The sequence below is a fragment of the Urtica dioica genome, chromosome 10, assembly GCF_054948205.1.
Source record: "Urtica dioica subsp. dioica isolate 48M chromosome 10, U.dioica_male_clone48M_v1_H2, whole genome shotgun sequence".
NCBI classification, from domain to species: Eukaryota; Viridiplantae; Streptophyta; class Magnoliopsida; order Rosales; family Urticaceae; genus Urtica; species Urtica dioica.
Window position 1 is genome coordinate 3,446,666 of NC_142765.1, and position 22,608 is coordinate 3,469,273.

Here is a 22,608-nt window from a genome sequence, read left to right on the forward strand (position 1 = left end):
AACAAAGTGGTAATTAGAGCTAGTGGCAATGAGATTTGATAAACTGAAAACACAAAGCGTTCTGATGTTAAGTTTGAATGAAAAATTCAAAATCCATCTACAAACAAAGCAAAACTTTGATATAGGTATAAGAAAACTCGAAAGCAATCAAAAGACAGTGTAAAACTTTGAAATCCCTGGAAAAAAAACTTCGAAAACGAATTAAAATAACCAAGAAAACTTCGAAGAGCACAACTAAATCTTCGAAATTATTTTCATATCCTCTAAGTTCTTTCCATAACAAAGAAAACCGTAAAATTAACCATTAAGAGATGTCACATGTCCGTGAAAAGCTCCGTGAAGTGCGACGATGGCCGATGGCGAAGTGGGACAAAGGCCATGCGTGCGTGAGGAAAAAAATGGAACGAGAATGCAATGGGAGATAAGCGTGCGTGAAGTGGGATTAAATGAGAGAAAGAAGGAAATAAAATTTAAGGATAATTTGGACAATTCAAGAGTTCAAAAACTTGATTTCTAAACAAAGTAACTTGATTTTCAAATGCACCCTATATTAATAGAATAAGATCTCCAAGTTTTTATTTAATTTAGTTCAGTGAAAATACATATATACGTGTCAAATGTTGAAACAATTAGAAAAATAATCAATTTAAACGTTTGCTATTGTTAAATAGCTAAGGTTTGGTAAAATATTAGGTAAATAGTCATAAATGATGACGTGGCTTAATATGGGAGTGACTATATACATAATATTTACATTCGTAAATATATAAAATTGACTATATACCTAATATTTACCAAACCTTTGCTATTTAGTAATTTTCAACGTTTAAGTTTACTATTTTGCTAAATTACTCTAGAAATAATCTAGCTAAATAGTCATCAAATTTGACCGAGTCAAACACTGTTAAAAGCCTATAAACGCCCGCGCAGACAAGTAAAGCAGTTGTTTTCAAACCCCGCCAACTAACGCATGTGTGTATGTAATGTATAATATATCACATTAAATTCCATTAATTCTATATTATATCACATATGTTCTTCCACTTATTCTATGCATTACATTTACATCAACTCTCTCGCCGAGTTGACATTTTTATTTGGAACGTCTGAGAATATTGGTCTACATATCCGATATTTGGGTCTCTCTCTCTCTCTACAAAATCTGAAGGAAAAAAAAAAAAGAGAAGACAGTTTATCTAATTCAATTGAGTTCTTATATGGTAAGCTGAAAGTTCATGTCAGGAATTTCAGGGTCAGCCTTTGTGCTGACGTGTCTGTTCGTTCTTGCTTCTTTGGCAAGAGCTCAGAATGGAACTCAACTCACTACTGATCCCGATGAAGGTTCTCAATCTATTTTATATTTATTTTCAAGGCTGTTTTTCTATTAAAGTTTTTTTTGGGGGGGTATATGTAAGATGTGATAACTGAGCTCAGATTTTGGAAATCGGAGGCTGATTAATTGAATTTTTAGGATTAAAGTTAGTTTTTGAATCATGCCTGTTGTGTCATATGTGACTTGGGAGTGAAATCAGTGAATTGATTTGCCGTTGTAGGTTTTAGTGAAAGGAAAGTGAAAAAATCCCCCCAAAAAAAAAAAATCCCAAGTCTTAAATTTTTGTTATGGGAAATGTTCCTAAAAGCGTAGTAGGACCAAACATGTTATGTAAAGAGCATTTAGGCCTAATTGAGAACGGATACAGAATCAAAAGAAAAATTATCATACGTATCCATGTATTTAAATTGAAGGGTAAAGATCATATGTATCCCTGCATTTTAATGAAATGTTGCGTTTATACCCTTAGAAATGTTCCTAAGTAGTATGACCTGAAGCTTAATAAGATAGCTTTGCTTGGCAATATGCATTTTGCTGGTGTCTCAGTTTTTCCCTTAATTATATATATATATATATATATATATATATATATATATAATAAAAATGGTTGCAGTGAGAGCTCTGAATGCAATATTTGGGCAGTGGAATATAAAGGCCAACACGGAACAATGGAACACGACCGGAGATCCGTGCAGCGGCGCCGCCATAGACAATACCACAGAATTCGACAATGACCGTTTCAACCCTTTCATCAAATGCGATTGCTCTTTCAGCAACAGATCTCTCTGCCACATCACTCAGCTGTAACCACTCACAACCACCGAACCAAAAAAAATATAGTGTCTTTAATTCGACATGTTTTTTTGGGTCATAACTGTAATGTCGTTATTGTAATCTGTCCCAGGAAAGTGTATGCAAAGGATGTTTCGGGTCCGATTCCAGACGAGATTTGGACTCTCACCTTCCTCATCAATCTGTACGCGGTTTTCTTTTACCATTTTTCCCACCTCTGTCTTTGACCAACTGAATGAATATTTTTTTACCTCTCCTTTTTGTTGCAGGGATTTGCGTCAGAATTTCTTGACCGGCTCTCTTTCTCCGTCCATTGGAAATCTCACTCAAATGCAATACATGTAAGAGCATTTACACACACTGACTGGGTTAATTACCTTTATGTAAAGACTGAAGATTAGAATTCGCTCTTTGTTTGACTTTGTATAGGAGCTTTGGTATAAACGCATTGTCCGGTGAAGTGCCGAAAGAACTCGGACTACTAACCAAGTTGTTAATTTTGTAAGTCACGGATCGAGCATTGTTTAATCGAATCTCAATTGCTCAGAATTCTTCTTTCATGACCCATAATCTGAACTTTGACCATATCTATCTCTCTATCTATGTATATATAGGTCCTTTTCGTCGAACAACTTTTCTGGTCCTCTGCCACCCGAGCTCGGGGAATTGTCGAAATTGCAACAGCTGTAAGTTCATCGAAACAATCTTTGTGATTGGTCCATCGATTAACATAACTTGAAAAACAAGAAATTTATATTTCATATGTTGGCAGTTACATCAACAGCGCTGGTGTTAGCGGAGAGATTCCTCCAACATTTGCCAATCTTCGAAACCTCGAGAGACTGTATATAAAAAAAAACCTTTTTTTGCAACAAATTGTGCATAATAAATTTATAGACTATAATTTACGAGATATTTCTTGGGTACTTTGTTGCAGATGGGCATCGGATAATCAATTCACAGGAAGCATACCAAGCTTTATAGGAAATTTGTCACACCTTACTACCTTGTAAGACAAGATTGATCATCGTTTCATTCTTTCTTTTTTTCTTTCTTTCTTTTGATTTAGTTGTTTGTTTTATTAATTTTATTTTCTTCTTTTCTTTTCATGTAGGAGGTTTCAAGGAAACTCTTTTGGAGGTCCAATACCACAAACCTTTTCGAATCTGACTTCTCTGGTTGAATTGTGAGTAGGCCGTGTTAAGCTTTGACTTTCTCTCTCTTATTTGCCTCCATATTCTGAAGGCTAACCAATATTGCTGTGTTTATATCTATAGGCGAATAAGTGACATATCTAATATGACTACTACTTCTCTGGACTTCATCACGAACATGAAATCCCTAACTATTTTGTAAGAAAATGATTATTTTCCCACCGTTTTTTTTAATGTAAATAAAACTTAACTCAGTGATGGAACTGCAGAGAGCTGAGGAACAACAATATGTCGGCTTCAATTCCATCAAACATCGGCGAGTTTCAATCTCTGGAACATCTGTAAGTTTTGGTACTTGCATTGTTATCTTTCATAAACATATTTTTCATCACAGTAATTGATATATATATATATATATATATATATATATATATTGTTGTCTTGTCAGGGATTTGAGCTTCAACAAATTACATGGGGAGATTCCCGACTCTCTTTTCAACTTGAGTTTACTCTCTTCTGTGTAATATATTAACGCTCTATCTATCATATAAAATACGTTTATACAACCATTAATGTATTGAAGCTCCTAATTAAATCAGGTTTCTTGGTAACAATAGCTTAAACGGCACGGTTCCTCAACGAAAGAGCTCGTCTCTTCGCACAATGTAAGTTAAGACATTTAACATCCTAATTTAGTAGTTGTAAATGTAAAAGACTAATAAATGAATCATGACGAATTATCTCTTGTGGTTTCAGAGATGTGTCATACAATAATCTAGTTGGAGATATTCCTTCCTGGGCCAACACCACCAATCTACAACTGTATGTCTAATTAAGCACTTCTTTTTTCATTTTTCAGTGTTCTGTAATATCCTCCTCGCGCATATAATATCTCTGAGCTTGGATTTATTCATGATTTTCTTACACATAAAATAACTACTTGAAATAGGTTTGTTTGTTTGTTTGTTTCTTTAATGCAGTAACTTGGTCAGCAACAATTTTACTTTAGGAAGTTCAGCGAATCAGTGAGTCTTTATATAGTTGTTTTTTTTTTGGAATTTCTTGATCCTCGTAAAACTCATCTTCATTTTGTCTTTCTGATTTCAGGGGAATTTTCTCAAGGCTGAAGTGCCTTCAAAAGAACTTCCCTTGCAATCGAGGCGCTCCCAAATGTAAGAACGCGAGACCATGACGCAATATTTGATAGATATGATAGAAGTTTTTACATGGGAACACTATGGGAAAAAAATCTGTAATTTTTTTACGCTTTTTGGCATAAATAGTGTATGAACTATGAGACACACGAGAACTCATATGCTTGGTTTGAAATTCAGATGCCAGGTTTGGAGTCAACTCGGGGGGTCCTCAAATCACGTCGTCCGAGAATATCGTGTACGAAGCGGATAATGAGGAGCTTGGTCCGGCTTCACATTCCGTTTTCAGCTCCGACAGATGGGGCGTCAGCAACGTAGGACTTTTCATCTCAAATTCAAATGTTACTTACAAGCATTTCACGTCGTCCCAATTTGCGAATTCCTTGGACCCCGAGCTGTTTCAGACGACAAGGGTCTCGGCTTCGTCGTTGAGATATTATGGTCTCGGCCTTGAGAACGGAAACTACACCGTGAATCTGCAGTTCGCCGAGATAGACATTGAAAGTGGTCGCACGTGGAAAAGTATCGGCCGACGAATATTTGATGTTTATCTCCAGGTATATAATCTTAATTTTGAAGTAATGTGTTGAGAACTTCACTCAATTTAAACTATTTTCTGATAAAGGGAAGACAAAGAAAGACAGTTTTGGTAAACATTGAGGTCTGATCTTTCCCCGGAAAGGGAATCTTTTATGATCACTGCGTGTGAGAACGAGATTCTACTGATTTCAATTCCGATGGACACAATCACACACACATAAATGCACAGCGATTTGTTAACGAGGTTCAGCCGAAGCCTAATCCCCGGGAACTCCTCAAGAAAAGGATGTCCGAGTTGCTAGTACTTCTTCTCTCTTCTTCCGAGTACTTTTGACTCAATTACAAAGAATGAACACAGACAATTGACACTTCACAACTAAGAACTAAGAACTGTTTCCCTGAGAAATCCCATCACAATATTATTTTCTCTCACTCTCAAAGTGTTTCCCCAATTTCTGTTTGTCATTCACTCTCAACCAAAGAAGCCTCTCTTATCTGACTGATCACCTTAACAACTATGGAGCTTTATAACATAGCTCACGGTTAAGTCGTAGGATTAAGACACGTCAGATAATTAAATACATGACTAAAGAAATAAGAAGAATTACTGACCGTTGAAGCTGATATTTCAACAATGTGCTTTTCTTCTACCGTAGTCAACCTGTTTATAATCATAGACTAATACAAATTTTGACTATTCTAATCCACCCGATAATTATCTACTTAAAATTTTCTATTTTTTAGATCCTAACATAAATGAATCCCACAGGGAAGACTTGTTTTGAAAGATTTCAACATTAAGAAAGAGGCCGGCGGTTCATCTTTCCGAGTTGTCTTGAGGCGATTTAATGGCGTGGTTGTTTCCGAGAACTACCTTGAAGTTCATCTTTTTTGGGCCGGAAAAGGAACTTGTTGTATACCGGCTCAAGGTACATATGGGCCTTCTATTTCGGCCTTTAGTGCAATGCCAGGTAAAAAGCTTACACAGATCATTTGTGAATTGTTCGGTTACAGCGTGACTGCTTTCTTTGTTCACCAATGAGGTTTCGATACAGAATTCAGCCCCACTGTGAGTAATAAGGCTCCGAGCACTGGGAGAAACAAGTCGGGCTTGATTGCTGGGATAGTCATTCTTGCCGTTTTTGTCTTGGCGGGTCTATTTGCGATTTTCATAATCGTCCGAAAAAGAAGGAAGGCTCAAATGTACTACGATGAAGGTGATAGTTTTCTTCATTGTTCAGCACTAGTAAGAAAGAAAAAAAATAGAATTCTCCTATACAGCATAAAGTTCAATGATTGTTGGTTGATGATTCGCAGAGTTCTTGGGAATGGATGTCAAACCATTCTCTTTCAGCTATCTTGAGCTAAGAGCGGCCACAAATGATTTTGATTCCGCTAATAAGTTGGGAGAGGGAGGGTTTGGACCTGTGTTCAAGGTTTGAGTTACTTATCTTCATCATACCTTGCAGGCTAAGCAACCATATTTCATTATCTTTGATATGTAAAGCTTCAACATATCCTTAAATAATTTCGAAAACTTATCTAATTTCAGGGAACTCTTGAAGATGGAAGAGTTATTGCAGTGAAGCAATTGTCTCTGGCTTCTCACCAAGGAAAGAGTCAGTTCGTGACTGAAATCGCTACGATCTCGGCCGTGCAACATCGTAACCTGGTGAAGCTTTACGGGTGTTGCCTTGACGGAGACAAACGACTTCTCGTTTACGAGTATCTTGAGAACAGCAGTCTCGATCAAGTACTATTTGGTACGAGAACAACTTCTCCACAAGAAAAAAAAAATAGTAAATCACTTGTCAAGCATATGCATGTATAGTGATATTATATAATTTGTTGTATCAGGGAAGCAAAAGTTGAGACTCGATTGGCCGACCCGTTTTGAGATTCTCTTAGGCATAGCGAAAGGTCTGAATTATCTCCACGAGGAGTCACGGTTGAGAATCATACACAGAGATGTCAAGTCCAGCAACATCCTTCTCGACTTGAACCTCGTCCCGAAGATATCAGATTTCGGTTTGGCCAAACTTTACGACGACAAAAAGACTCATATGAGCACTCGTGTAGCTGGAACAATGTACGATACTCGATTTGCCCCAGTATTCCTTTTCAAAGCATTGGCATTTGATTATAAACAATTCCCTTATCCATTGATATACTATAATTGCAGCGGATATCTTGCACCGGAATACGCGATGCGAGGCTATCTCACAGAGAAGACAGATATCTTCGCTTTTGGCGTTGTGGTTCTAGAGATCATCAGTGGCAGGCCAAATTCCGATTCGACTTTGGATGAAGAAAAAATATACCTTCTTGAATGGGTAAGAGAAATAGAGCAAGTTTTGGTGCAATTTAGAATTTCTAACGCCGGTTCTGAAGCTGCTTGATACCAAAGATTAATTACGCTACTCACAAGATCATAGTCATCAAAACTAATTAATAACATAAGAAGTAATATATAATCTCGTACGACGCGGTTAGGCTCTTTCAATTTATTAGAATCCTGTTTTCTTGGTTGCGGCTAGGCTTGGAATCTGCGCGAACAAGGTCGCGAGCTCGAAATCGTTGACTCGGAACTTTCCAAGTTCGACGAGGACGAAGTGAAAAGGATCATCGGAGTGGCTCTTCTTTGCACGCAGACGTCTCCTAACACGCGTCCCTCGATGTCGAGAGCTGTGGCGATGATCTCCGGCGATGCTGATGTCAGCACCGAGATTCCGAGGCCCGGTTACTTGACGGACTTGAATTACAGCGACACAACTATCTTCGTGACTGCCCTCGCCACCAATGGAACCGAGCCGAGCTTCTATGATTCGAGCATTGTGGCCGAGGCTCCAGGTGAGCCCGCTCAGCCATTTCTTCGGGACAGTATCACCAATGGAATGTGAGAATTATAATTTTTTTTTGTTTTGTTTTTGTTTGTTTACTTGTACAGTGCTTCACTCGTGAATGAAGGTATATAAAAAAATATAAATAAATAAAAAATTTGTACATTGCTCTTTTGGTTCCTGATTTATTGCATTATCGTTATGTTGTTGTATGATGATATGAGAATTTCTCTAAAGAGTTCATTTGTTTTTCTCATATAGAGTAATTATTTGAGTTATGAAAAGGGTAATTTGCTACCATATTATGGAGATTATTGTTAGTGACAAGTCTGTGATTCATTACTATGACGTAGCTTCATTCTACATTTCAATTTATTACTATTTTCTTCAATATTGATTGAAAGGAGGTGGGACCCACATGTGATGTTTATCAGTATGTTTTTATGATATGGCATTATGACTATAGTAAGCTTTGACTTTAAATTTACTCTCTCTATATATATGTATATTTTTTCCTTTTTAAATTCGTGAATCACCTATTATAGTCCATACGGTCTTTTGATGAGATGATGAAGTGGAATTTGAAAAGTCAAAGTCAATCACCTATTATTCCACTAGAAATATATTTTGAAGACGTGAAGCGTGTATATAACGCTAAAGAATTTATTAACAAACTGCTTATTAATTTAAGAGAATAACTGCTTATTATTATTTATTAACAAACTTTTTCGTCTGCGTGACTCTGTCAATGAAGAATGTGTCATGTGCATGTATTTAAAGATCTACATATATATAGATTGGAATTTATAGCCATTACCCATTTTAATTAATTGTTTGGCGACTGACTAAACCAGACGTTGTTCAAATTTCAAAATAGGGTGGTCAAACTCAATACATGTTTGACCTTGAAATTTCTTTCTGAATTATAAATACAATGCATGGACTCGATGATGAAATTTAAATGATACTTTGGTCTCTCCCCAAATATCTGAAGAAAAACAAAATTATATCGTTTCACAAGGCTCAAGTTCATGTCTGCAATTTCACCATCATCAGCTTTTGTGCTGACGTGTCTCTTTGTTATTGCTTCTTTGGGAAGAACTCAGAATGAGACTCAAGCAACTACTGACCCTAATGAAGGTTCTCTCTCTCTCTCTCTCTCTAAGTTCTCATCTTTTTTATTTTTATACTTAAGTTTTAATCTTTGTAATGCTATGCGTTTTTTTTTAAAAAAATGTCGTTTCCTCAGTATCAAACCTTATCAAGGATAGTCCCACATCGATTGGGTATTACGATCCTGGACTCTTTATAAGGCTTGTGGGTTACTCTTCTAATTGCCAAGCTTGGTTTTAGATGGAACCCCACGCCTTTAAGAAACCTGTCATATTCTATTGTGTGATTTTTTTTTTTAAATAAAAAATAGTGAGAGCTTTGAACGCAATATTTGGGCGGTGGAATATAAAGGCCGATACTGCGCAATGGAACACGACCGGAGATCCGTGCAGCGGTGCCGCCGTGGACGACGGAGTCAGCTTCGACGACGACACTTACAACCCTTTCATCAAATGCGATTGCTCTTTCAACGCCACCTGCCACGTCACTCAGCTGTAACTAAATCACGAATCGTCACAACCCTGGCTGTGTGTTCTTTTATTTAATATGACGCGTAAATTGTTGTCGTTTTTTTTACAGGAAAATATTTGAGTTGGATGTTTCGGGTCCGATCCCAGACGAGATTTGGACTCTCACTTTCCTCTTCAATCTGTATGCCGTTTATTTGGCCATATTTTATTTATATTCATTCTCTCTCTGTCTTTGACTTTTTTGCCCCATGGATGAATACTAAAGGTTGACTAAGTGAAATAATTTCATTTTTTTTTCTTCAGGAGATTGAGCCAGAATTTCTTGACCGGCACTCTCTCTCCATCCATTGGCAGTCTCACTAGAATGAAATACCTGTAAGTGAAATATACAAATGTTGAAAATTTCGAGTCTTTTTTTTTTTTTGAGGAAAAAAATTTCAGTCTTTAATAACCAACTAAATTGTGAGATCTATGGGGTAAATTGTGAGATCTATGGGGGTAAGTAAGTATCCCCTCAACTAAATTATATTTTTTTTCATAAATGCCCCCGTGAAATTTCTCATCATTTATGCCTTTCCGCAAATGAGGAGATGGGTTCGTGACTTCGTGTCATGGATTAGGTATAATCAATAAAAAGAAATAAAAACAAAACCTGTACAAAATTTCTTGAATCTCTAATTTAATTCTAATTCAATTCAAGAGAAAGAAAACCAAAGATTTAAATAGCGGAAGCGTACACGAAATTATTGAATTGAATGCACAAGATGGTGATGGTCTTCTAGTTGCAGTTTGACTGAGTCTAGAGGATTCCTGTTGATGAGGATACAAGAAAAAATACGTACTGCATTCATAGACCATACATGTTATTAATAACTACTAGACAGTTACTAATAACTATTGCCTATTTTTAATTTGGCCCCTCATCATATATTAGAATTGACACTTATGTTGTCCACAAAATAATATTATGACAAATATATCGGCCGTAAGTCACAAATTTTATTTTGAATTGGATCACATCAATTTTGACTTGATTAAGAATGACCCTGCACATTTATTCAATGACATTAGTAGTCCCAAAATATTCTAAGAAAACCAAATCATTTGTTTGTTGATGCTTGATTTCGGGGATTTTTATTTTGATTCTTGAAAAAGTATCTAGAAGTCCGAAGTTCTGGCGATTTAAAAAAAAAACGAGATTTTCGTATCGACATTTTAAAATTTTCGTCGGCGTTTTCATTAAAAAGGAACCATCGGCCAATAATCGACAGCTGGCATTATAAGCATTTCATACTAGTATTAAGTCAGAAGCTCTTTGCTTGATTTCTATAGTGGCCTTGCCGCTAATGCCTTGTCAGGGAAGGTACCTGAAGAAATCGGACTTCTAACAGAGCTGTTGGTCTTGTGAGTCATAATCTCAATAGCCAAACTCTTCTTCTTCTTTCTTGATGTGATCTATTTCTGTTTTTATCTGAACCTGAAATTACTTCCGTAGGTCCTTTTCGCAGAACAACTTCTCTGGCCGTCTTCCATCTCAGCTCGGAAACTTGTCAAAACTTCAAAAGCTGCAAGTTATCATTTAGTTGTTACAGAACCGAAAATGAGTTTCAATCAATGATATAAATGATAAAAGCTTGGGAATGTCTTTTTGCAGTTACATCAACAGTGCTGGGTTTAGCGGGGAGATTCCTTCAACACTAAGAAATCTGACAAACCTCGACACAGTGTAAAAAGTCCCTTCACTGCGTTGCTTCTTTTTTTTTATTTCAGGAATCTGATACATATGCTAAATTTTTAAAGCTGATTACCAAAACAAAAAAAAAAAACAAAAATTGACTTGTGGCAGATGGGCGTCGGACAATGAGTTCACGGGAAAAATACCGGACTTCGTAGGAAATTGGTCACAGCTTACAGTTCTGTAAGACTTAGAAAGACAGTGCACCATCTTTATTTTTTTACCTTGTTTTTTCCTTTGAATGAAGCTTTTTATTTCTTTCTTTTTATTTAGTTGTTCGTTTTGAGCTCTACAATTAAGCTTCTCAGAGTAAGATGTTTACCTTTTAGTCTTTTTTTTTCCCCTTCATGTAGGAGATTCCAAGGAAACTCTTTTGGAGGTCCAATACCATCGACATTTTCGAATCTGACTTCTCTGGTTGAGTTGTGAGTAGGCCTTGTTAAGCTTTGACTTTCTCTCTCGTATTAGCCTCCAGATTCTAAAGGCTAACAAATATTGCTGTGCTTATATCTATAGGCGATTAAGTGGCATATCTAATATGAGTACTTCTTCTCTGGACTTCATCAAGAATATGAAATTCCTTTCTACTTTGTAAGTAAAATTATTTTCACACATTTTTGTTAGTAAATAGAATTTAATAACAAAGTGATGAAACTGCAGAGAGCTGAGGAACAACAATATGTCCGCTTCAATCCCATCAAACATCGACGAGTTTCAATCTCTGCAACACCTGTAACTTTCAGTAACTTGTTGCATAATCTTACATAACTTTTTTTTTCTCAGTAATTTATACACTTTGTTGTCTTCTCAGGGATTTGAGCTTCAACAAATTACACGGGCAGATTCCCGATTCTCTTTTCGGCTTGAGTTCAATCTCTTCTCTGTAATACATAAACCCTCTGTGTACAATATTAAACTTGTTTAAACAGCCGTTCTTAATGTATTGAAAACTCCTAACTAATCCTCTACCCTTATCAGATTTCTCGGAAACAATAGCTTAGACGGCAAGATTCCTCTACAAAAGAGCTCGTCTCTTCGCACAATGTAAGTAAATTAATTTGTCATCCTAATTTAGTAGCAGTAAGTGTAAAAGACTAATAAAGTAATCATGTTGAACCATCTCTTGTGGTTTCAGAGATCTGTCATACAACAATCTAGTTGGCGATATTCCTTCCTGGGCTTTTGCCACCAATCTTCAGCTGTATGTCTCACTGACCTTCAAAGAGAGGAAAAAAAATTGTTTGGTGTTTTATTTAGTCAATGCTTGTATAGTATCTGGAGCTTGGATTTGCTACAATGGCTGATTTATTTGTACATTAGAATAGAGTAAAGCAGCTTCTTTATTTCTTTCTTCCATGCAGTAACTTGGTCAGCAACAACTTAACTTTAGGAAGCTCACCAAACCAGTGAGTCTTTTTTTTTTTTTATTGTAGATGTAGATATTCCTTGCAATCTCCAACTTGGTTTGGTTTTTTCTGTTCTTTTCTTTCAGCGCTATTTTCTCAGGCCTGCACTGCCTTCAAAAGACCTTCCCTTGTAATCGAGGCACTCCCAAGTGTAAGTACGCAAAAGAACGATTATATATTCGTATAGTTTCTCTCCACTGCCCGCCTTCTTTTCTTTTTCTTTTTCGTATTCTACTGTTTTATTGCCATCGACTTATCAAAACATGTGTACTGAGATTCAGATGCCGGGTTTGGTGTCAACTCTGGCGGTCCTCGAATCACGTCGTCCGAGAATATTGTGTACGAAGCGGATGAAGAGGCGCTCGGTCCGGCTTCACATTCCGTCTTCAGCTCCGAGCGATGGGGAGTCAGCAGTGTCGGACTTTTTTTGGGAAAGTCAAACGTTAGTTACACAGATCGTACGTTGTCTCAACCTGCAAACGGCGCCCTCGACGCCGAGCTGTTTCAGACGACGAGGATCTCGGCTTCGTCGCTGAGATATTACGGCCTCGGCCTCGAGAACGGAAACTACACCGTGAATCTCCAGTTTGCCGAGATAGACATCGAAAACGGTCGCACGTGGAGAAGTGTCGGCCGGCGAGTATTTGATGTTTATGTCCAGGTATGTGTTAAAAATTGTTCGACACCGACGACTATATAAAAAAACTAAAAATAAAAATGGGAAAAAAAGAAAAAGAAAACAATAAGTGGAAAATCGAAATCCCTCAACCCACAACTATGGCCCGTGACGATCGCATTTTGTTTGCACCGTGGGCCTTTCGGGATCTAACCAAACCTATTTGGGTCACCAAAACTCCAACACAAGAAACTAGTGCTTTTTTTTGTCAATTAGGAAAATAGTCAATTTAAACGTTTGACTTGCTAAATAACCAACGTTTGGTAAATCTTAAGTAAATAGCCCCTTTTAGATGTAAATCTTTCGTAAATAGCCACTTTCATATAACAAACGTTGGTTATTTACATAAGATTTACGTTTGAAAGTGGCTATTTACCGAAAATTTACCAAACGTTGGCTATTTAATAATGTTAAACGTTTAAGTTGGCGATTTTCCTAAATTTTTTTTTTTTTTGCCGGCTCAATGTTTGCATATGAACCACAGGGGAAGCTTGTATTGAAAGATTTCGACATCAAGAAAGAGGCCGGCGGGCCATCTTTCCGAGTTGTCTTGAGACCGTTTCGAGGCGTAGTTGTTTCGGAGAATTACCTCGAAATTCATCTCTTTTGGGCCGGAAAAGGAACTTGTTGTGTGCCGACTCAAGGTACATACGGGCCTTCGATATCAGCCTTTAGTGCCATGCCAGGTAAATGAAGCTACACGATATCGTCTGTATTATTAAACTTCAAACTTAAATCAACTTCTTTGCTGACCAATGAGGGATTTCGATACAGAATTCAATCCCACTGTCAGTAACCGAGCTCCGAGCAGCGAGGGAGACAGGACGGGCTTGATTGTGGGGATAGTCGTCGGTTTCGGTGTTTTAGCCTTTGCGGCTCTATTTGCAATTTTCATTATCGTTCGAAGGAGAAGGAGGGCTCAATTTTTCTACGATGAGGGTAATAACTTTCTTCATTTCTTGAATACTAGCAATAAAAATTCATCGTCGGTTGATGATTCGCAGAGTTCTTGGGAATGGATGTCAAACCATTCACTTTTAGCTACACTGAGCTAAAAACGGCCACAAATGATTTCGATACCGCTAATAAGTTGGGAGAAGGGGGGTTTGGAGCTGTATACAAGGTTTGATTTACTCATCTTCATCATACCTTGCAGGCTAAGCAATCTCATTTCATTAGCTTTGGCATGCAAAGTTCCAATCTTTCCTTGACCAAATATCAGGGTACACTTGAAGATGGAAGAATTATTGCTGTGAAGCAATTGTCTCTGACTTCGCGCCAAGGGAAGAGCCAATTTGTGACTGAAATTGCTACGATCTCTGCCGTACAACATCGTAATCTAGTGAAGCTGTACGGGTGTTGCATCGAGGGAGATAAACGACTTCTCGTCTATGAGTTTCTCGAGAACAACAGTCTCGATCAAGCACTATTTGGTACACGGATAACTTTCGTAAATACAGAAAGATAAATTAAAAAATACTCTTTACAAACAAGAACCATAATGATGTTTTTTTACAGGAGAGCACAAGTTGAAACTCGATTGGCCTACCCGTTTTGAAATTTGCTTGGGCGTAGCAAGAGGCCTATCTTATCTCCATGAAGAGTCACGGGTGAGAATCATACACAGAGATGTCAAGTCTAGCAATATCTTGCTCGACTCAAACCTCAACCCGAAGATATCAGATTTTGGTTTGGCAAAACTTTACGATGACAAAAAGACTCACATTAGCACCCGTGTAGCTGGAACAATGTATGACATAGTCTTCCTTTTCTCGAAACATTAGTTTTAGATGACGAAACGAGGCACTAACAAAATTCGCACATTATTATTGCAGAGGATATCTTGCACCGGAATACGCGATGCGAGGCCATCTTACGGAGAAGACAGATATCTTTGCCTTTGGCGTTGTGGCTTTGGAGATCATTAGTGGCAGGTCAAATTCTGACTCTACCTTAAAGGCAGACAAAATGTACCTTCTTGAATGGGTAAGTAAATTTTCGACATAATGCGAGGCCATCTTACAGAGAAGACAGATTTCTTTTGTCCTTGTTTTTATTTACTTAGTTATTGTCATCGATTAATAGAAATCTTAAATCCCGTTTTGTAGACTTGGGATCTACACGAACAAGGACGTGAGCTTGAATTGGTGGACCCACAACTTTCGAATTTCGACGACGACGAAGTGAGAAGAATCATTGGAGTAGCTCTTCTTTGCACGCAGACATCGCCAAATGCACGTCCCTCGATGTCGAGAGTAGTGGCAATGCTCTCGGGAGACGCTGATGTCAGCACCGCTATTCCGAGGCCCGGTTACTTGGCGGATTGGACATACAACGATGTGATGAGTAGCTTTACTGAGAGTGGCAGTGCTTCTAAGAGAATTGGGTCGAGGCTCAACGAAGAATCTGCGAGTATAAACATTCTTCGGGACTCGATCACGGAGACAAGTTGAAAATCGGGATTATTTTGCTTGTATTGTAAACATTGGTTTACTTGTGATTGTGTGATAGTAGAAACATTGGTTTACTTGTATTGTGTGATAGTAGAGGATATTCTGTAAGAGTTATACTTATGTCTGATTTTGAATTATGAAAGGGGTATTTTATGGTCATTATTATATCATGTTCTCTGGAATTTTTTTTTTTTTTTTTTACCCAATAATGAAGAGACCCCACCAAAATTAATTGAAAAACCTTTCTTATTATTCTTCTTTGATTATTAGTACTTTTTTCATTATTGAGTGAGCAAGCTCAAATCATTCTCAAACAAACCCCACGCATTAACCAAATCAAAGATCCAAAACTAGCAACTTCAAAAAGAAACAAACTTTTTATTCCATCACATCCCCAAAAAAACGAAAAATTACAACTTATCATATTCCTTTATAATAATAATAAAAAAACCAAAATTAGAAACTAGAAAAAGCAGAACAAAATATTCTGCACTAAACTTTAACCCAAAAAAAAAAACCCTTAATCCATCAATCACACAAGACAACCCTGATCAAAGCGAGAACGAGACACGAGGCTGCGAAGAAGAACAAGACGACGAAGTCCCTAGCGGACCATTTCCGGACGGGCTTGGACTCGACTCTGAGACTCTTGGCTCGTCTGAGAGCGTCGACTTCCTTGAGAAGGTCGAACTCGAGCCCTTTCCTCTTGAGCTCTCCGACGCACCTCTCGAGAAGCTTCCCGTCTTCCTTCTCCCTCTTCAGAAGCTTCTCGAGGTGGGCCTCGGTGTCGGTCTTGTACCTCACGGCCCATATCAGCGCCAGCGAGAACGTCACCGAGCACACCGACGGAACCCAAGATCTAGGGCACGAATCCACCGAATCCGACGATGATGATCCGAAGAGGATGAGGATCGAGAGCGAGTGGAAGAGGAAGAAGAAGATGTAGAGAGAGGTTATCTCTCTCCGGACCGAGTCGATCTGAGCCTCTTTGAGCGAGGCTCGGCTCAGGATCAGCTCTTCCTCTTTCAGCCACTGCTTTAGGAGGAGCTTGTGGGTCGGGTTGTTCGCGATCTGTTCGAGCGGGTGTGGGGTTTTCGACTCCATTAATGTTATTGCTGTTGAGCTTTGATGATCGGCCATGGAAATGGGAAAAGAGAGTGAGACAGAGAACAAAGATAAGTTATTTTTGTGTGTTGAGAGAGAGAGAAGAGAATGAGAGATTGTGAAAAAGAGTGGACTGTCCCGGGGTTTAATTTAAAACCCATATTAACGGTCGAATTTTGTTAAGAGTGAGTTTACGGATATGCCCTTGGATTGACGGTGGAATTGATGGTGGAGTGAGTTTACGGATATGCCCTTGGATTGACGGTGATTTTACTTTGTGAGATTGGCTTTCCTTGCGTAACGGCAAAGAGAAGGGCATACTTGTAGAGCGTTAGACTTACGTAAATACCCTTCATTTATGTTTTCTTTCGTTTTGGACTCTCTACAACGGTCACATGACTTGTAAATGTATATACTTCTGTATTTTAATGCATGGCACAAGTTCAGATCTAAGCTTCTCATGTGAATTTTTTTTTTTTTAATAACTTTTATTGTGCTTTATGTACAGAACATTTTGTGTTAAAATAATTTCTAAGCTGTTTTTTGGGCCAAGGATTTAGGGTCATAAATTTTCAAAGGAAATCTTGAGAAAGGAAGAACCTAATTTTGACTGAATTATTTTCTTTTTCAAACTATAAACAGTGTTGGTCATTCACTGTGTATAAAGTACAGCTCAATGTGGCATTGAGTCTTTTTAATCACCTTTAATTTCAACTATACGCTCCAATACATTAACATATGCTTTTGATATATGACAATTATAATGACTAAACCCCAACTTCTTTATAATATGGTAGGCCCTTTGCTTTTTAAGCCCTTTTTAATTTATGGCTTTCTTATCATTTATTTGATTTTTGGATATATTTCAGAAGCAAACAAAGAAACATGTCCAAATAGAACACATGTGATATCCATTCAATTTTGTTCTTCTTTCAGGACACAAACATATTATTATTTGTTTTTAGCTTTTTATAAGTTATTTTAGCAATGAATCATCTCTTTCTTCAAATTTTACTTTTTGGTTTTCTCTATTTAATTTTCTACCAAGAAGTAACAGCAATGATAGATATTCCCCAAACAAATAAAAATTCAAAGAGATAAATGCAAAAACCAAATAAAGAAAAAAAAAATAAATGTTACATATCGAACATTATCACATGAACAAAAGTAAAAATACTCACTTTTGTTTGCAAAGAATTGAATTTAAAAAACCCCGAAAAACTAATTCATTCCATTCATTCTCGGCTTCTAAGGATCTCGTGGTAGGACCCGTTCGGTCGTATCGAAAATGCGTCGATCTGAAATAGAAAAGACGCGAATTCATCGACGTTTCGCTTTCTCTGCAAAGCCAAAAACTCTCGAAAATCTCCTATTATCTTCGTGAACACGAACACATAGAACAAAGCCAAGAGAGCCAGACAAACGAATAGCAGAATCTTCGATGCGTTGAAGAAGACAAAATACGCAGCCATAGAGAAATTATGATGCATTTTGAGAGAGAGAGAGAGAGAGAGAGAGAGAGAGAGAGAGAGAGAGAGAGAGAGAGAGAGAGAGAGAAGAAAAAAGAAAATAATAGAGGTTTGTTTTGACCTCATTTTCCATTGAACCAAATTTCTATATATAGATTAGAGAGAGAATAAACAAAACCAAAAGGCCTGAATTTGAGGGCGACATATACGTGCAATCAAATCCATTTATTTATTTATTTCCTTTGGGTCACACGATAATGGTTTTGTTGAAGAGTTGATTAGTGAGTTTGAATACTCATCTTTCCAACTTCTATCAGATTTTAGCATTTGTTGGCCTTTAGTTATCATTAACTGCGTGCCCGTACCAAGTTGCGTGGAGATCAAGCTTTCTTCAAGCAATCGTTCCAATTTTACCACGCATATCACTGTACCAACATTGATTCAGACATTTCATTTCTAGTCATACACGTATACATATAGATAAACACAAAGAAAGAGCTTGGACTATTTTGAGCCCTCAAAACAGAGACTCTCATTTTTCCTTCTCAAGCATTCATTAGTACAATCACTCAATATCACCTAGACATTTAGATCATACATACACCTCATCATAGCCATTGATGATATAATATGCATTTCGAGATCTGAGCCGAATCCGAATTCGGATTCTCCGCGAAAGCGTCGCTGCTAAGATTCCTTATATACCCTTTTTTCCTTCCCCGAAAAAACTTTCGGCACGAGAAACTCCTCGGAATGGAATAAACAATGTGTTTCGCATATGTACGGTAGTACGGCCTTCCTTTTACGCTGCTTCACTTGACCGGTCTCACTCCAACGGTTTTCAGTCGGAAACGATATTGCGGCCGAGAATCTTCGTCGGAATCGGAATCGGAATCGTCTCCGCTGGAATCGTCTTCGACTTGGTCCCACCTGGCGTAGTCGAGCGTGGCGTGCCCTTTTGGTTTCGGTATCGATTGCCAACCTTTCGGGTCTTTCTCGGCCGCCGTTAATCCCTTGCTTTCCTCGGAAATGGGTTTTTGGTCCTCCTTCCCTTGCTCGGTCGATAACGATATTACCTTCTTTATCGGAATTTCAAAGGCAAGAACTTCTTTAACCCCAGAGTTCTGATGAACAACTTCTTTGATTTCACTTTGTTCCTCTTTCGACTCGTTCGAAAGCTGTTCTCGTTCTTGTTCTTGTATGAGTGGTTCTTTGTCTTCTTCTTCCTCTTCCCATTCTACTTCGGATTCGGGTATCGGAGCAAGTGACTTTCCTTGAGCAGGGAAAGAACAAGAAAAATAAAATAAATAAATAAAAAATCGTTAATAAAAAGGCGTTCGCTTAAATCGCATACAAAGTCCTAATCCAAGACTCATCATGAGTCGATCAACGCCAGTATCTCCATCTTATTCATCAAAATCCCTTTACATCACAAACCGGCTAATTACACGTGGTTCACAATCGCTTGAAAGTCAAACACAGAGTGTAGCCATGGGCTCATACTGAGTCAATCGATAGATAACAAATAAATAAACGTATGATGAGCTTTTATGGGGTTAATGAAAGGGAAAGAGAGAAAAGAAATACCAGCTGTGTCCTCAAGCGGGCTTCAAGGTTGTAATAGACTTCTGAGGAAGGGTTCAACTCAATGAGTCTGTTTACGTCGAAGAGAGACGATCGGTACTCTTTGAGAGTCACCAGAGTCTGGGCTCGCAGCATCAGAGCTCCCGTGTGATTCTGATCCAGCTCAAGAACCGACGTACATTCCTCCGCTGCCTATATATATGTACCAACCAATCAAAAGGGTTTCAATTCTCGGAAAATTTTCTGAATTCGATCACTAGAACGACCACAAACAATAAAAGATTGGTTCTTTACACACAATAACACAATGACAACAGCAAAATCATGCCTCTCCTACTCTTAAGTCATCCAATTTCCTGTTTAAAATTTTCCAATTGCATGAATAAAGAAAAGGATAAAAACTTTTCAATTCCAAAAAGGTGTCCCTAAATTAACAAAATGTAATATTTGATTTTATATTCATTCAATTTCCTGTTTTTAACTAATCCAATCACATGAAAAAAGAAAAAAGCTTTCATCGCCAAAAAGTTGTCCCTAAATTAAAATAAAAAAAATGCATAAATTGATTTAGGGAAGAAAAAAAATTGATCCTTCTCAAACTATGTTCGCATTTTCTGATTTCACCCGGGTTAAAAAGAGTACCTAAATTCAATTTTCTTCTATCACCAGAATCAAGAAACGGACCAACCTTGTTGAAATATTGAAGCTTCAAATAACAAGCGGCTCGGTTGCTATGGAGAGAGATTCTTTGAGGGTTTGTCTTGGCCATGGAAAGAGCTTCGGTGAAAAACCCTAGAGCTTCCTCGTACCTTCCTTCTCTGTACATCTGCTGAGCCCGATCGATCTTGTTCAACGACGCCATTGATGCTCCGTCGGTGCGACCTTGAATCGCACAAAATCCCAGCGAATATTTCGAGCTCTATTGATGAAGATTTAAGGATGAATGTGCAAAGAAAATCGAGAAAGTTTTAAACTTGAAATTTTGGATATTGTAATAATTGCAATGTGATTACAACTTAGAAGACGGATATGAATATTTTTCAAATTTTACATATCTTTTTTCTTCATTTTGTTTTTTTTGTTTAAATTTTTTTTCTATAAATAATAATTGTTAATTTCGTTTCAATTTTTCAAGTGGGTGTACGACAAGGTGGCAACATGTGTTCAAGTCCAACGAATAAACACAAACAATTTGTTTTCTAGCATAGATTCTATCGAAAATAGGGCTGAAAAACCTCGTCAATGTCTCATAATTTTTTATGTTATAAATCTTTGATATAATCACGTTAAATTATTTGTTTTTTTTTTAATCTTACTCGGTGTTTAATTATTTGTTTTGCAAATGCGTTTTGATACTCCCTTGAAACAAAGTTTTGGTTGTAAATGGATATAAATATTGAGATACATAATAAGAGTAAAAATTATGAATCACATATATACTTAGGACATTAATTTGAATAAAACTGAGAACGGAAAACAAAAAATTTAGAAAAAATAGCTTGTTTTAAAGCAAAGATTTAAATGGCCGCCACCGCTACCAAATGATTTGCGGCCTACGAAGGTAGTGATTTTTGTTTCGTCATTGCTTTTCATCGATTATTGTTATTTTTCATTTTCTGTCATTTTTTATAATTTTTTATCGTATTTCGTTTGTCGTTTACTTGTTGATGTTGTTTGAAAAAGAGATTGGACCTCCTAGACATAAGTATTGTTCATTCGTACCAAATTTATATTTATTTTTAATAAAAAAGATAAAAATATCTCCAAAAAACTTTAACTTCATTTTTTTTCAAACTTAGATATTCATGGACATGTCTCTGGACATTTTTTCCCTCTAAATTAAAATATATTAATTATTCTGTTGTAACGTGCGAGGCATACTGCTTGTTGCGAAATAAATGCGGTCGTTAAGATTCGATCTCAAAACCAGCAGCTACATGTTTGATGACTAAACAACTGTGGGTACCAGAATAAATCCTTGTAATTTGGGCCATTTCTCAAAGGCCCGATTTACATCCTGGGCCCCGATTGGTGAATAAAATCCAACCAAGCCCAGCCCGCTCGGATTAGGATTACACCTAAAAACCAGCTCGCAGCATCTGCCCCGTCAGCTCCGAAGAAGCAGTCTCCGAGCTGACCACCCCGCGAGTCCGGAAGAAGCGGTCTCCGAGCTGACCACCCCGCGAGTCCGGAAGAAGCGGTCGCCGAGTTGATCACCCCGCGAAGGAATAGGCCAAACCACTCCGCACGCAGCATCGCAGAACGCTCCAGACCGACCACGTGTCCACCAGATCGACGGAAGAGGAGCGACGATCTCATCTATAAATAAAGGAAACAGCAGATCTCGCATGGGACATTTTATCCATCATCTTTCTGTACCCTCAATATTCTGTGTTCCCAAAATATTTTCTGTCGTTCTATGTACAATCGTGATCAATTATAATAAAAGTTATTTCCTCAATTTGTTTCTATTATTATCTAAGTCGTTCTTCGTTATTACTCCGAAATTCGATTCTATTTACGACGAATTCTTGAGATCCACATCATATAAATAAGTCGATATATTCAATATAATATATATAATATCGTGATTGTTGAGGAACGGATTTCGACATCAACAATTTGGCGCCGTCTGTGGGAACACTCGAAATCAAGAATTCTAACCTCGAAGAATTGAGTTAATCTCAAATCACGAAGTATGGCTAACGAAAATGAACAAAATGAGATGAATCGAGAGGTTACCTCCGAGATCAAATCTCTTTTGGAAACTCTGGTCGTTGGATCG

The 22,608-nt window shown here is 37.6% G+C and overlaps 4 protein-coding genes across 4 annotated transcripts; 2 read left to right on the forward strand and 2 right to left on the reverse strand.

Moving 5' to 3' along the window:
* Positions 1–1,143: 1,143 nt before the first annotated feature.
* On the forward strand, positions 1,144–8,128 carry LOC149383087 (putative LRR receptor-like serine/threonine-protein kinase At1g56140). The gene is made up of 24 exons (XM_089628428.1): positions 1,144–1,341; positions 1,947–2,136; positions 2,238–2,309; positions 2,395–2,466; positions 2,555–2,626; positions 2,740–2,811; positions 2,898–2,969; positions 3,063–3,134; positions 3,240–3,311; positions 3,403–3,477; positions 3,549–3,620; positions 3,728–3,799; positions 3,879–3,944; positions 4,036–4,101; positions 4,260–4,304; positions 4,387–4,451; positions 4,614–4,990; positions 5,743–5,944; positions 6,029–6,190; positions 6,291–6,409; positions 6,526–6,736; positions 6,831–7,062; positions 7,156–7,306; positions 7,511–8,128. The coding sequence occupies exons 1-24, from the start codon at positions 1,236–1,238 to the stop codon at positions 7,871–7,873; spliced, it is 3,078 nt and encodes a 1,025-aa protein (XP_089484554.1). The 5' UTR covers positions 1,144–1,235; the 3' UTR covers positions 7,874–8,128.
* A 658-nt stretch (positions 8,129–8,786) lies between these two features.
* LOC149383088 (putative LRR receptor-like serine/threonine-protein kinase At1g56140) lies at positions 8,787–15,666 on the forward strand. The gene is made up of 24 exons (XM_089627674.1): positions 8,787–8,953; positions 9,237–9,420; positions 9,506–9,577; positions 9,700–9,771; positions 10,729–10,800; positions 10,892–10,963; positions 11,051–11,122; positions 11,243–11,314; positions 11,485–11,556; positions 11,648–11,722; positions 11,792–11,863; positions 11,943–12,014; positions 12,110–12,175; positions 12,267–12,332; positions 12,493–12,537; positions 12,624–12,688; positions 12,819–13,198; positions 13,698–13,899; positions 13,988–14,152; positions 14,218–14,336; positions 14,436–14,646; positions 14,732–14,963; positions 15,049–15,199; positions 15,322–15,666. The coding sequence occupies exons 1-24, from the start codon at positions 8,845–8,847 to the stop codon at positions 15,664–15,666; spliced, it is 3,063 nt and encodes a 1,020-aa protein (XP_089483800.1). The 5' UTR covers positions 8,787–8,844.
* A 358-nt stretch (positions 15,667–16,024) lies between these two features.
* Positions 16,025–16,899, reverse strand: LOC149383089 (uncharacterized). Its single transcript, XM_089628431.1, has one exon. The coding sequence runs from the start codon at positions 16,804–16,806 to the stop codon at positions 16,195–16,197; it is 612 nt and encodes a 203-aa protein (XP_089484557.1). The 5' UTR covers positions 16,807–16,899; the 3' UTR covers positions 16,025–16,194.
* Positions 16,900–18,734: 1,835 nt separating this feature from the next.
* LOC149383090 (Tetratricopeptide repeat (TPR)-like superfamily protein) lies at positions 18,735–21,114 on the reverse strand. The gene is made up of 3 exons (XM_089628430.1): positions 20,512–21,114; positions 19,827–20,015; positions 18,735–19,507 (listed from the first exon to the last, which is right to left on the reverse strand). Exons 1-3 carry the CDS (start codon positions 20,683–20,685, stop codon positions 19,052–19,054), a joined length of 819 nt encoding a protein of 272 aa, XP_089484556.1. The 5' UTR covers positions 20,686–21,114; the 3' UTR covers positions 18,735–19,051.
* Positions 21,115–22,608: the final 1,494 nt, after the last annotated feature.

Bases quoted from the DNA above. Each gene is read 5' to 3' on its own strand.
- LOC149383089 (XM_089628431.1), bottom strand. From the start codon at position 16,806: ATGGCCGATCATCAAAGCTCAACAGCAATAACATTAATGGAGTCGAAA.
- LOC149383088 (XM_089627674.1), top strand. From the start codon at position 8,845: ATGTCTGCAATTTCACCATCATCAGCTTTTGTGCTGACGTGTCTCTTT. The intron at 12,538-12,623 runs GTGAGTCTTTTT...CTTTTCTTTCAG, and splicing joins TTAGGAAGCTCACCAAACCA to CGCTATTTTCTCAGGCCTGC. The intron at 13,900-13,987 runs GTAAATGAAGCT...ATTTCGATACAG, and splicing joins AGCCTTTAGTGCCATGCCAG to AATTCAATCCCACTGTCAGT.
- LOC149383090 (XM_089628430.1), bottom strand. From the start codon at position 20,685: ATGGCGTCGTTGAACAAGATCGATCGGGCTCAGCAGATGTACAGAGAA. The intron at 20,016-20,511 runs GTTGGTCCGTTT...ACATATATATAG, and splicing joins AGCTTCAATATTTCAACAAG to GCAGCGGAGGAATGTACGTC. The intron at 19,508-19,826 runs GTATTTCTTTTC...GCTCAAGGAAAG, and splicing joins CCCGCTTGAGGACACAGCTG to TCACTTGCTCCGATACCCGA.
- LOC149383087 (XM_089628428.1), top strand. From the start codon at position 1,236: ATGTCAGGAATTTCAGGGTCAGCCTTTGTGCTGACGTGTCTGTTCGTT. The intron at 2,310-2,394 runs GTACGCGGTTTT...TTTTTGTTGCAG, and splicing joins CTCACCTTCCTCATCAATCT to GGATTTGCGTCAGAATTTCT. The intron at 3,800-3,878 runs GTAATATATTAA...TAATTAAATCAG, and splicing joins TTGAGTTTACTCTCTTCTGT to GTTTCTTGGTAACAATAGCT.